This window comes from Pteropus vampyrus, unplaced genomic scaffold (genome assembly GCF_000151845.1).
Source record: "Pteropus vampyrus isolate Shadow unplaced genomic scaffold, Pvam_2.0 Scaffold36, whole genome shotgun sequence".
NCBI classification, from domain to species: domain Eukaryota; kingdom Metazoa; phylum Chordata; class Mammalia; order Chiroptera; family Pteropodidae; genus Pteropus; species Pteropus vampyrus.
Genome location: NW_011888817.1, coordinates 12,323,111 through 12,336,500, shown reverse-complemented (window position 1 = coordinate 12,336,500; position 13,390 = coordinate 12,323,111). Strand labels below are relative to the sequence as shown.

The 13,390-nt window shown below is 50.9% G+C and overlaps 2 protein-coding genes across 2 annotated transcripts in view; both read left to right on the top strand.

Moving 5' to 3' along the window:
• The first annotated feature begins 1,466 nt into the window (after nucleotides 1-1,466).
• Nucleotides 1,467-11,130, top strand: CSF3R (colony stimulating factor 3 receptor). Its single transcript, XM_023529433.1, has 15 exons — nucleotides 1,467-1,491; nucleotides 1,529-1,873; nucleotides 2,779-2,902; nucleotides 3,057-3,244; nucleotides 4,053-4,222; nucleotides 4,337-4,490; nucleotides 4,589-4,668; nucleotides 5,101-5,314; nucleotides 6,221-6,409; nucleotides 6,800-6,901; nucleotides 7,482-7,628; nucleotides 7,743-7,883; nucleotides 8,049-8,142; nucleotides 8,386-8,467; nucleotides 8,872-11,130. Exons 1-15 carry the CDS (start codon nucleotides 1,467-1,469, stop codon nucleotides 9,349-9,351), a joined length of 2,535 nt encoding a protein of 844 aa, XP_023385201.1. The 3' UTR covers nucleotides 9,352-11,130.
• A 177-nt stretch (nucleotides 11,131-11,307) lies between these two features.
• MRPS15 (mitochondrial ribosomal protein S15) overlaps nucleotides 11,308-13,390 on the top strand; it is a 5,915-nt gene continuing 3,832 nt past the window's right edge. The window contains exons 1-3 of the mRNA XM_011358068.2: nucleotides 11,308-11,477; nucleotides 11,764-11,808; nucleotides 12,892-12,967. Of these exons, the coding sequence (XP_011356370.1) occupies nucleotides 11,342-11,477; nucleotides 11,764-11,808; nucleotides 12,892-12,967 (257 nt within the window). The 5' untranslated portion in view covers nucleotides 11,308-11,341. The remainder of the gene's footprint in view (nucleotides 11,478-11,763; nucleotides 11,809-12,891; nucleotides 12,968-13,390) is intronic.

Here is a 13,390-nt window from a genome sequence, read left to right as displayed (position 1 = left end):
CTGGTGTTGAGGACACAGCATCAGGTGGAGTTTCGAAGTAAACAGTTTTGCAAGGTTCCTTCCAGTCTGAAATTCTGAGTCTATGAAGCGGTAGGAGCCCCATGAACTTGCTCCGTGACCCCGGGCAAATTGCTCCTCATCTTAAGGCTTCAGCATCCCCATCAGCAAAATGGGCCGAAGAACACCTGAGAGAGGAGAGAACGCTTGGCAGGCAAAGTGCAGTGCTCACTCCCTTATTCAATACACATTCACCATGGGCTACTCTGTGCTAGGCACTGGGAATATAGTAATGAGCAAAACAGCCAAGGTCTCTGGCCTCAAAGAACCTATGGTCTAGCTGGGGAGACAGACAAGCAAATAATCATATGACTCCATAACTACAAAGGATAATAAGAGCTTAGAGAAAGTTCAGGGGGCTTAGCTTAGCCTCGCTGGTCAGGGCCTGGTCTAGTTCCCCTCAAGATGCCTAAATGTTAACCAGGTGAAAGAAGGGGGGGAGAGAGAAAAGGTGTACCCCAAAATGCAACAGCAGGTATAAAGATCTAGAGATTGGAGAGAGAATGGCATTTGCAAGGAACAGCAAGAAGCCAGAGTGACTGGGGCTGAGAGAGGATGGTCTGAGCTGGACCTGGAAGGTTAGGCAGAGACCAGGCCACAAGGGCTATGAGAAGGATCTGGGTCTTTATCTTAACCCTGGCAGCAAACACTCACCTGTCAGGCACTGTTCTAAGTGTCTTACACATGTTATCACATCTAATGCTTCCAGCAACACCAAGGCAGAGACTATTTTTATCTCCATTTTACAGACAAGAAATCTGAGACACAGAAAGTCTCAGTAACATACCGGGGCCACATAATTAATAAGCAATAGGACCAGGCTCTAAACCTATGAAGTGTAGTTCCAACCCCCATGCCTTTATCCATCCAATCATACGGCCTTCGGAGCAATCACCTGCCATCGAAGCGCTGTGATTGAGATGGGAAAACAATCAGATATGAATTCTGAAAAGGATGCTGTGGCTGTGGGGTTCTTATCATTCTAATCACTGCTTTCGCCATCCTTGGGGAGGGCACCGGGGAGGAGACTAGTCTCTATCTGGTAGTGTGCTGGAGCTAGCTTGCAAGAGCTGATTGTACACATCTCTTCCCAAGTTCACATTCAGTGATGTCGCACTGGTAGCTTGAAATCACATGTTGGGACTATCTCACCAGGGAAAGCAGGATTATATAGATATAGATTATATAGATATAGATATAGATATAGATATAGATATAGATATAGATATAGATATAGATATAGATAGATAGATAGATATAGATATATAGGTATAGGTGTATAGATATAGATATAGATATAGATATAGATATAGATATATACCCACACATTTTACCCACACATAACTATCTTTATCTCCTCCCCAAGAGCTTCTCACAGCTCCCATACATACCTCCCCATTCCAGCCCCCATGTCTTGGGGAGTGAAGCAAGAAGGTAAGGGTCCTGAGTCTAAAAAATGCTTATAGCCCAGCTCGGCCAGGCAGAGGAGTCACTCATGGCCCTTTCTCTTCCATCCCAGGCCTGGAGGGGTGCGGGCACATCAGCCTCTCAGCCTCCACCGTCCGCCTGGGGGATGCCATCACAGCCTCCTGCATCATCAAACAGAACTGCAGCTACCTGGGCCCAGAGTCACAGATTCTATGGAAACTAGGAACAGAGCTTCTGCCTGGGGGAAAGCAGCAGCGCCTGCCAGATGGGACCCAGGAATCCATCATCACCTTGCCCCACCTGAACGATCCTTGGGCCCTTCTCTCCTGCTATCTGCGCTGGAGCAACAGCCTACAGATGGTGGACCAGGCTGAGCTGCAGGCAGGCTGTAAGTCCCTGCAGCCATCTATCCGCTCTGCCTCCAATGCCCGCCTGCCAATACTAATAAGAGCTATCCTTCCTTGAGCTCTTGCTCAATAAGCACTCATCTTCCCTACCTGTGGGTAGTGCTATTTAGCCCCATTTTTCAGATGAAGAAACTGAGGTTTAAAGATGGTAGGTGACATGCTTACACTCACAAACTAATATAAGGATGCAGCCAAGATTTATATTAGGCAATGTGGCTCAAAAGCCAGTGTAGTAACTGCTACTCTATCTGGCCACCGAGTAAGCCCAATACTCTAGCCACAGGAGGGTATGTCCAAGGAGGACATTCTCTACCAGATGGGCTTGCTCCCAGGTTCTCCCCAACCCCAGTCTCAGCCTTCTGCACAAACTGCAAAGGATGGAGTGTGTGCTGCGCCAATGCATAAGAAAAAACACAGAAAGACCAAAGTTATTGTATAAGAATCAATAATAGTAGAGCTAACACTTACACAGCACTTACTATGAGCCAGGCACTGCTTGGAGCACTTTACAGATAGTGAGTCATTCAGCCTTCACAATAACCCTAGGGGGTAGGTATAGTCCCATTATCGCCTTTTTACAGATGAGGAAACAGCAGTTAAGTGACTTCAAAATCACACACCTGGTGAATGGCAGAACCAGAATGAAAAGGCAGACACTATATTACCACTGTTGAAGGGAGTGGAGTTGAGGGGGTTGGAGGCTCTGCGATGCCTGTCTCCGTACCTGCCTGAGTCAATTTTCCCCAGAGCTGCATGGAGACAGGAGAATAAACAGAGTGACCCCAAAGGGAAGGACCCAGAGCAGGGAAACTAAACCAGTTAGTCCCAGTGGGAGTTTTCTGAGAGATCCTACACAAAGCGCTCTCTCTCCCCACCCTATGCACAGACCCTCCGTTCACACCCCACAACCTGTCCTGCTTCATGAACCTCACAACCAACTGCCTTACCTGTCAGTGGGAGCCAGGACCTGACACCTACCTGTCCACCAACTTCACCCTGAAGAGCTTTAAGTGAGTAGGGGTCTCTACACAGCCCTGTTCTTTTGGGTCTTGGCTGGGGCATAGGTAGGACTACGGGGATGGAGGAGCCAGAGGTACAGATGGGAGGGAGAAGGGAGCCTTGCTTTCTTCCTCTGCTTAACACTCAAGCCTGGCCTATTGGCAGGAGCCGGGGCAACTGCCAGACCCAAGAGGAAACCATCCCTGACTGCGTGTCTGAAGACGGGCAGAGCCACTGCTCCATCCCACGCAAACACCTGCAGCTGTACCAGACTATGGGCATCTGGGTACAGGCAGAGAACGTGCTGGGGACCAGTGTGTCCCCACAGCTGTGCCTTGATCCCATGGACGTCGGTGGGTGACACTGGGTGCAGAAGAGGGAAGAGGCCCCCACAATGGGCAGACCCAGAGAGGCACAGAGAGGGAAACACAGACCCACTGACAGACGAAAAGACACTGGAAGACCTAGAGATAGAGAGGAAGAGAAGAAAGACGGAGACAGAGCGAGATGCAGCTGGAGACAGAACTACGGAGACACAGACAGAGACATAGAAGAAACATAGAAGCAAGGAGACAGTCATTAATCCTTCAGCCAACTTCTTGAAGTGCCCATTGTGTGCTAGGCACCGTTCTAGGTGCTAGGAATACAGCAGTGAACAAAAGAGCAAAAATCTTTGCAACGTTACATTCTAATGGGCAAAATAAATAAACTAGAACGTCAGCTGATGATAAGTATGATGGAGAAATTAAAGCAGGGAAGGGACGGAGAGAGACGGGAGGACGGGGCAGATGCTATTTCAGTAAGGTGGTCGGGGAAGACCTCACTGAGAAGATGACATTCGAGAAGATCATGCAGGAGATAAGGGAGCAAGCCACTGGATACGTGGAGGGAACGTGTCCCGGGGAACAACCAGGGCAAAGGCTCCTGGGGTGAGAGTATGAAACAGACCTAGAGAGAAACAGACACGTATCTAGAGACGGACCCGCAGAAATGTGATGACATATAGAGATGAAGAGACACACAGAAGAAAAAGACACAGAGACCCCATGGATGGAAATTCGGGAAGAAAAATGGAACCACAGACAGTGAGATAAGAGGGACCTAAGGCAGGACCCTAAAGAATGGGGTAGAGAAAGAATCTGACAACCCCTCCCCTTGCAGTGAAATTGGAACCCCCCACACTGTGGGCCCTGGGCCCCAGCTCTGAGGTGGCCCCACCCCAGCCAGGCTGTCTACAGTTGCACTGGGAGTTATGGAAGCCAAGCTTGTTCATGGAACAGAATTGTGAGCTGCGCCACAAGCCCCAGCTTGGAGAAGCCAGCTGGGCCCTGGTGAGGTGGAAGGCAACCTCAAGAGCCTGGGATGGGGGTGGCTGAGGGGAGGGTAAGTTCAGCTGGTCCTGAAGGACACAGTAATCCAGGCTCAGAGCCATGCTCCCCCACCAGGTGGGCCCCCTGCCCTCCAGGACCTTCCACTATAAGCTCTGCGGGCTCCTCCCATCCACAGCCTACACCCTGCAGATACGCTGCATCCGCCACCTCCTGCCTGGCCACTGGAGCGAGTGGAGCCCCAGCCTGAAGCTGACCACCCCAGAACGGGGTAAGTGGGTGGTGAGGGGCTGGGAGCAGCCATCAGGACCCAGTCCTACCTCCAGGGCCCTCCCTGACTGGCACACTCTCCTCTCATTCCATACACAGCCCCCATTATCAGACTGGACACGTGGTGGCGGCAGAGGCAGCTGGACCCCAGGACAGTGGATGTGCAGCTGTTCTGGAAGGTGACTTCCTCTGAAGCCCATCCTTCTACCCCTGAGACCTTCTCCAAGCCACACAGATCCCTGTGAGCTGGGGCTCAGGATTCCACCAGGTCTGGGAGGCTTGGATGCATTTGTATGTGATTTGCATGCACTTGGCATGTGCCTAGGAAGCTGGGTAGTGCCCTTCTGGAGAGGCTACAACGCAGGACTCACCTATAGCAAAGGGTCAGTTCACTATATAGTTAGGTGCCTGCTGAACACCCAATTTGCTTCTTCCTTCCCTTCCTCCTAGGTCCAGGCACATGGGAACAGAGGGAAGAAGGGAGGGAGGAAGGCTGCTTCCCAGCCTGGGGGGCTCAGTTCCTGTGATCCATGCACCCCATCTAGAAGCTTTCCCCGACTCAAGATGAGCTATGTATTCCGTTTATCTTCTTTCTCCGATGCCTACCGCAGCCAATGCCCCTGGAGGAAGACAGGGGGCAGATCCAAGGATACCTGGTCTCCTGGAGACCCTCAGGCCAGCTGGAGACAGTCTCACCTCTCTGCAACACCACGGAGCTAAACTGCACCTTCCACTTGCCTTCAGAAGCCCGGGAGGTGATCCTTGTGGCCTATAACACAGGCGGGACCTCTCGTCCCACCCCAGTGGTCTTCTTGAAGAGCAGAGGTAAAGGGGCCTGGCAGTTAGTAGAGCCCGGTAGTCAAGCATGTACATTCAAAGGTTAAACTGCCGAGATTCAAATCAAGTCCTGTCACTTGCTAACAGTATGACCTGGGCAAGTTACTTAACCTCCCTGGTCTCTGTTTACTCATCTAGCAAATGGGGATGATACAGTGCCTACCTCAAAGGATTGTTGTGAAGATTACATGAGTTAAGGCATGTGCCTGGCATAAAGTAAGTGCTCAATATGTGTTAGCTGTTATCCTTATCATGAGCCAAAACCAGGTTCACACACACACACACACACACACACACACGGTCCATTCTGCCAAGGAAGACAGGAGAGAAAGCCCTACGTTTTTCTAGCTGGAACGCAGTGCCTGAGTTAGTTGCTCATTCTCAGGGAATCAGCCACGTCTAACTCCTGGGTTCCTCTGAACATGGGTCCTCACAGGGTGAGGCTAACAATAACAGGAGTTAATACTCCCGCCAACTAGCTGCGTACCTGAAACAAGTTACTTAACCTCTCTGTGTCTATTTCCTAACTGATGAAATGGGGACAATAGTAGTGCCCCTCCACCCCATGGCACTGTTTGTGGCCTTGGTGCATTAACATACACCAAAGGCTGTACCTGGCACAAACCAAGAACTACGTAGTGTTTGACAGCTTTTCTCGTTATCAAGCACTACTCTCGCTAGGCACTACGCTAGGCTCATTCCAGTCATTATCTCATTTAATCTGCACTCAAGCCCTTTATCATCACTTCCACTTCACAGATGAGGAAACTGAGGCTCAGATGTTGATTTGCCCAAGGTCACCCAACTTGTAAGTAGCAAAGCCAGGATTCTGGCTCCAGGTTCTAGCTCTAAGACCCACATTGTTTTCACCTTCATCTCCTACTCTGTCTCCAGGCCCACCCCTGGGCGGACTCTATACAGTGGCCCAAGACCCTCACAGCCTCTGGGTGGGCTGGGAGCCCTCGAAACCTCAGCCTCGGGGCTATGTGATTGAGTGGGGCCTGCATACCCCCAGCCCCAGCGGCAGCCATAAGACCTGGAAGATGGAGCATAATGGAAGCATTGCAGGGACCCTACTACAAGGTAAGGCAGTGAGGGAGGGGGGTGCAGGCAGGCAGGGCCAAAAGAGGGGGAGGCAGTGATTGTCTGACAGTGGGGCAGGGGCAACCTGAACCACCCTAGACAAGTAGATTCCCAAGTCTTTCTTGATCCTTCACTGTTCCCACCTCAGACCTTCAGGAAGTTCTTCCTACAGTCTAACTGGACCTACTGCTAAGGCCTTGACCTGCCACTTTTCTAGCTCTCTTCCACTTTTGCCCCTTACCCCCATCAAATGATCTGAAGAAGAGATCGCAGAGGCTAGTTCTGCAGTGTGAGGCCCTGGTTATCCATGGCTAGAGGTCTGAGGTTAGCTCCTGATCACAGCAGAAGTTAGCCCCTAACCAGAGTGCCTACTCCATTTTCTCTCTGCAGAGAACATCTGGCCCTTTCAGCTCTACGAGATCACTGTGACTCCCCTGTACCAGGACACCATTGGACCCTCCCAGCATATCTATGCCTACTCCCAAGAGACGGGTTCGTCAGCCACCAGGCCCCTTCTCAGAATCCTCTCTATCTCAATGCCCGCCTAGGCCCAACAATCAGGACTATGAGGGAACGTTTCCTTCTTCCCCTACCTCTGGCCCAAAGAGGGTCCCTCCTAAGCCTAAGAATGCCCCTGGCTTACACTGGACCCCTGCAGCTGGAAAGAAGTCAAGTGTTGGGGTGAGAGAAATTAGGCAGCGAATCTGGCAGAATTCAGGGAGCAAGTCTGATAAAAATCAATAGTTCTGATAGAAATCAGGTGTCATGTGTGATAGATATTAGACAGAAGGCCTGGCATAAATTCAGAGAGTGAGCAGCAGAAATTGAACAGTGAGTTGGACAAGGGCCTGGTAGAAATCAGATATCAAGGCTTTCGAGTCAAAGAGAACCAGTTTCAAATCCTGGCTCTGCCACTTATTAAAAGTAAATGAGGCTTGGACACGAGCCCCTTAGACTCTCTTAGATCACCCACCCTGCAGTATGTCCCAGTTCTTGGGTCTGGAGAGCCACAAGAAGTCTGAATGGGCTCTCCACCCTGCCTCTTATCAGCCCTGCACCTTTCTTCCTACAGCCCCCTCCCACGCCCCAGAGCTGCATCTAAAGCACATTGGCAAGACCTGGGCCCAGCTGGAGTGGGTGCCCCAGGCCCCTGAGCTGGGGAAGAGCCCCCTTACCCACTACACCATCTTCTGGACCAATGCGCAGGGCCAGTCCTTCTGTGAGTCTATCCTCGGCACCCCACAGACCCAGAAAGCCTGGGAGAGGGTGCTCGGCAGCCTTGGTTGGAGCCTCAGCCTCTGGGCCCAAGCTGATCACTCTCCTCTTCTCCCAGCCACCATCCTGAATGCTTCCTCCCATGGCTTTGTCCTCCACGGCCTAGAGCCTGCCAGCTTGTACCACGTCCACCTCATGGTTACCAGCCAGGGAGGGGCCACCAACAGTACAAGCCTCATCCTGGTGACCTTGGGCCTAGGTAAGGGGAGAAGGGGGCTGGCCAGACAAGGCTATTGGGAGGGTACCTCACCCAAAAGATCTCCATTTGTAGAGTAGACAGGCCTTGCCTGAATCCCCTGGTCTGAGGGAGGAGGCCCAGCCTTATTCACATGCACTTTAACCTCTCGACTTCCCCTCACCTCAGAGGAGTCTGAACTGTACATCATCCTGGGCCTGTTCGGCCTCCTGCTCTTGCTCACCTGCCTCTGTGGGGCTGCCTGGCTCTGCTGCAGACCCAGGTGAGTCCTCTTGAGAGACCTGACACTCAGCTACCCCTGCCCACAGGGAACTGTAGGCCCAAGTGGGCCAGTCTAAGTTCTTCCCAGTCTTCCCAGGCCTCAGGGCACATGTCTGGGAGTCAGGCCCTCCACCTCTCCTCTCTGCACTAAGGGGCCATCCCTTCAGCTGTTGAAATGGGTGGGAGAAAGGATGGAAAGATGGGAGGGCATGCCTGACCCGCCTTCTTCTGCTCCCTTCTCCAGCAGAAAGAATCCCCTCTGGCCAAGTGTCCCAGACCCAGCCCACAGCAGCCTGGGCTCCTGGGTGCCTACCATCACGGCAGAGGTGAGAATATGGAGGGAAAGGGAAATGGAGCTGGGGGTGTCAGCCCAGGCTCGAAATGAAGGGGTGCCCCTCTGAGGTTCAGTACTCAGGACTTCTCATCACTTTCTAGCAAGATCCCCTCCCTTTGGAGTACAGCAGGACTGAATTTGAATCCCAGCTCTACCCATTTCAAAGCCTCAGTCATCCCACTGTGAAATGGGACTAATTCCACATAGAATAATTGGGGAGATTCACCGAGCTAAGTCTGAACAGCACATAGCATGTATCATGGACATATGAGACGCTTTACAGGTGTATCCCTTTGAGTTCCAGCAGAGAGCAACGGGAATGTCCCTACACTGTCCCAACAGTGGCTGTAGATATCTGAAATAAGTAATGCCCTCACCCTATGTCCTTGTGTCCAGGAGATCTTCCAGCTGCCCAGCCTTTGGGACCCCAGCGTGCTACCCATCACCAAGATTACAGTTCTGGAGGAAGAAGAGAAGAAGCCAGGGCCCTGGGAGTCTAATGACAGCTCAGGGACCTGTGGCCTTCCCACCTTGGTCCAGGCCTATGTGCTCCAGGGGGACCCAAGAGCACCTTCTATCCAGCCCCAGTCCCAGTCTGGCACCAATGACCAGGTCCTTTATGGGCAGTTGCTGGGCAGCCCCACCAGCCCAGTGCCAGGGCACTACATCCGCTGTGACTCCACTCAGCCCCTCTTGGGGGGCCTTACCCCCAGCCCCAAGTCTTATGAGAACCTCTGGTTCCAGACCAGCCCCCAGAGGACCCCGGAGCCTCTAGTCCCAAACCAGGAGGATGACTGTGTCTTTGGGCCACTGCTTGACTTCCCTCTCCTGCAAGGTCTCCAGGTCCATGGGGTGGAAGGGCTGGGGGTCTTCTAGGGCTTCCTGGGACACCCCACCTGCTCCTTCAAAGGCCTTGGCCATCCAGAGAAGAGGAGAGGGTCAGTAAGCCTGTCACTAAAAAAACCACCCTGCCCCAGGAAAGGCAAAAAGGCTCCCAGTCTCCCCCTATCCCTCAGTCTTAGTATCCCTCCACCACTTTCCCAATTCCCATGGGCTGGGCCTCCCACTTTGAAGATCACAGAATGCTTCCTCCCACCTCTCCCACTAGCCCTTTGTGCTTATTTCCTGTAATTTCAGTCACTTAAGGTGGTTTATGGTTTCGTTTGTTTTTATTTTGAAAAAGCCTTGAGTACGTCTGAGTCTCTGTTCTTTTTATTTTCAGGACCCTAGCAGTTGGGGGTGGAGGGGATTCTCAGTACCTCTTAGACTTGTTCATTTGTTTATTTTTCCTTAATTCATTCATTCAACCAGCCCTCACCTAGCATCTAGGCCCTATGCTGGCAGCAGGGACGCAAAAATTACTTGGCTCAGTCCATCCTCAAAGAGCTCGCATTCTAGTGGTAGAGACTAGAAAACTGACCACTAGGACACAGTGACCAGGGTTACCTGGAGGGAGTCACCCAGTACTGTGGGACATAGGGAATAGATCTCAGAAAAAAGTAACCTCTGTTGGGGAAAAATAATTAAAAACAATCTCCTGCCAACCTAGAAAACCTCTCTATGAGGACAGAAGAAAAAAAGTTCTATTATTGAATGAGCGTAAACCAGAATGTGATGCACATAGCAGGGAATCAAATAAAGAGCCAGCAAAGGCAGAAAGAAATATTACCCTTTTATATAGCCAAGTGGATACAACTTATTGCATACATTTTGTCAGGATAAACAATAACTAGTTCCTAAGCAAGAGGACTTGACAGCATCATTTGTCATATAGGGTCATCCTAAATTCACCTGATAAATGGAGTAGTCACCTGTGTTTGCTAACTGCATTTATCCAAAGGAAAAATAAATTTCCAGATCTTTATAAGAGGAGGTAAGTTTGCAACTTGGAGCTAGGCACCAGCTGAAGTTAAGCTCCTACCTTCCCACAGAAACTGGGAGGTAGGGACGCTATCTTCCTTAATGATTGCATTCCAAAGAGAGGGCTCCCAGGTCCTTAAGAAAGATTTTCCTGGGTTATAAAACTGGCAAGAGGCTTAGCTTTTAAAAAAATTTACATTCATTTCAAAAGGGCAAAAAAAAATTCACAATAACAACTATTCTTTTCCCTATTTTGCACCAGGGAGAATTAAAATTTACTTCTCCTACTTTTAATTTGTATTTGTCCTTACACCCCTCATTTCAAATATGATCAAAGCTAATATTCGTTGAATGCTCACTATATACTGGGTGCTTCGGCACACAACTGCCTCAGTTAATCCGCTTATAACCTAAAAAGTAGATAGTGTTATCGCCATCCTCATTTGATGGATGAGTACACTGTGGTCCAGAAAGGCTGAATGACTTGCCCACAGAATCACAGAATTCCATCCCAGAGCTGTCCGATTCCAAAATCAACGACTCTAACCACCACGCTACAATGCTGTCAAAGAGGAGGCTGAAACCCAGTATACTGCTCTTAAGATGTAGAAATACTAGGTTCGGGGGAGAAGGCTACAAAAGGCCTCACGGAAGCCCGCAAAATAACCGGGGCCCGGCGTCAGGACCATAGAGTGGGATTAAGGGCGGAATGCATGCCCGAGAAAAAGTGGCATCTTAGAAAACATACAGCACCGTGTACCAGTAACGCGGTCAGGCAACCACCAGTCCCCAATCTCGCCCAACTGCTAACCTGACCTCTCCGCTGGACCCAGTTCCGCGTCATCACCGAGTCCTACCTTTCCAATCCACCCTCTCAGGCCTCCACTGCTCCGGTCTCGCAGCTGCACTCGATTGGTCGAGCCTGAGCCAGCATGGCGGCGCCCGTGTAAACAAGTCCGTACCGCGAAGGCGACGGCGGCGCTGCTCGCGGGGATCAGAAGTCACCATGCTGAGAGTGGCGTGGAGAACGCTGAGTTCGATCCGGACCCAGGCAGTGACCTGGGCCCCAGTCCTTGGGCTGCCAGGTGGAGGGTGCTCCCGGCTTCCCTCCGACCACTGGGGCCTTCGTGCATCTCCTCGCGGTGAGCTTTGAAACTGGACGGCGGAAGTAGGGAAAGGGTTCGGGGGAGATGGAAGATACAAAAAGACGAGGATAGAGAACAAGTGCCGCGGCAGGATAAAGGAGAAAGAAAGCGGCAAGAGTAGGGAAGAAGTGAGACCATGTTGGGAGAGGCATGGGGCAGCGGGTGCGTTAGAAATGGGGCGGTGGTTAGACACATGTGCGAAGACCATGGAGGAAGATCCATGGAAAGGAATCGAGGCTGGACTATTTAAAGAGATGGCCTCAGCTCGCTCTCTTTTGCGTAGGTCTCAGTCTCCCGGCCGCCCGCGGATATGCCATCCAGAAACCGGGTAAGATCTCTTAGGTGAGACTTCAGACGGAAGAAACCACGTGAAGGGCTTGGGCTGGCCAAGGGGACAGAGGCATTTAGTTAGAGCCACTAGATGGGTTGGGCCAAAGATCTTGAGCAGAAGACCCCCACGTCCACCTTATCACAAAGCTGTAGCCTGAAGCGGGGCGAGGAGAGGTGGAGCTCGGGAGAAGGAACCTTTGGACATTGTATGAGTAAAGAAGAGCTGCCCAGATGGAGCCTTCCCAGGCCTACCGAATACATAGCACTTTATGTCTGCCCTGCTGAGGTGGAGGGTTTGATTTCCCCTTTCAAGGCATTCTGCATAATGGTAAAGATCTCTCTTACTAGGTAAATGATGTTGGGCAAGTTACTTACTCTCCCCCAGTCTCATTCTAAAATGAGTTTAAGAGTGTCTAATGAGTTGAGGATTGTTGTTAAGAGTCGATGATAACACATGAAAAGCATCCTTAGCACTGTGTGCAAGAAACTGTAGTACATATTAGTATTTATTGCTATAAATGTCACTTGTATAATGGCAGAGTAAGTCTGACTAGAGAGGCAAGTTGATCTCCCCCAGACCTCTCCCTCACCTCCAAGGGAAGACAGGAATGCACATACCAAGAATGAGGGTTTCTTGTGGTTTGTAGCTGGAGCTTACATTTCAGGTGTCCTAAAGCTAAGGATTCCTCTTCATCCCCCTTATTTCATCCATGCAGTCAGCCAGCAAGTGTTTGTTGAATGCCTGTTCTGTGCTGGGCTATGGGTCAGACTGGGGGATTCAAAGGGAGTCAAATTCACTCCACCCAAAGGAGGAACCATCCTATTGGGGATGACAACTGTAGAGCCAAACAAGCGTGTGAGAAGTGAAGGCACAGCACAGGGTCTTGGAAATGCCATCTACTCCCATAGTGAAATTTCAAAGCAGGTACCCAGGGAATTGCAGGGAGAAACTAAGCCCAGAGATAGTCCAGTGCCTTGCTTGAGACCCTGGATGTCTCTAACAGAGTTGGTAAGAAGAACCAAGTCAGAGAATGGGCAGTGAAAGTTGATGCTGGGTGTTTTCCATCCCTCCACTTGACAGTCCGGCCTAGCCAAGAAGATGACCCACCCCCTTCCACGCTGCTCAAAGATTACCAGAACATCCCTGGAATTGAGAAGTAAGCAGGAAGAAATCTCTTTGCTGAGCAGGGGACCATGGGAGGATTGGCAAGGAAAGGGGGAAAAACAGTGACTTTGAGGCCTGGCCTGCTGTTTCTGAAGCTTAAATATAGAGTGGGGCAGAGAACTATAGAAGCCCGGGAGTGGTGAAGGTGAGTGGGGTGGGACAGATGGAGTTTATGGGGATCAACTGCTTGCTTTTTTTGTGCTCTGGGTGAATACCTTATACTTTTAGATGCCAAGGAGGCAACATGCCTCACGAGCCTTTGTAGAAATCCCTCATCTCTCTTGATTCTCACAAAAGCTCCATGAGGGGAGGAAGTGTCCCCATTTTATGGATAATCAAGCTGCCCAATGTCATCCTAAGGGGCAGAGCTGGGCTAAATGACATCCCAGGCTAAATGACACCAAAGCCAGGATCC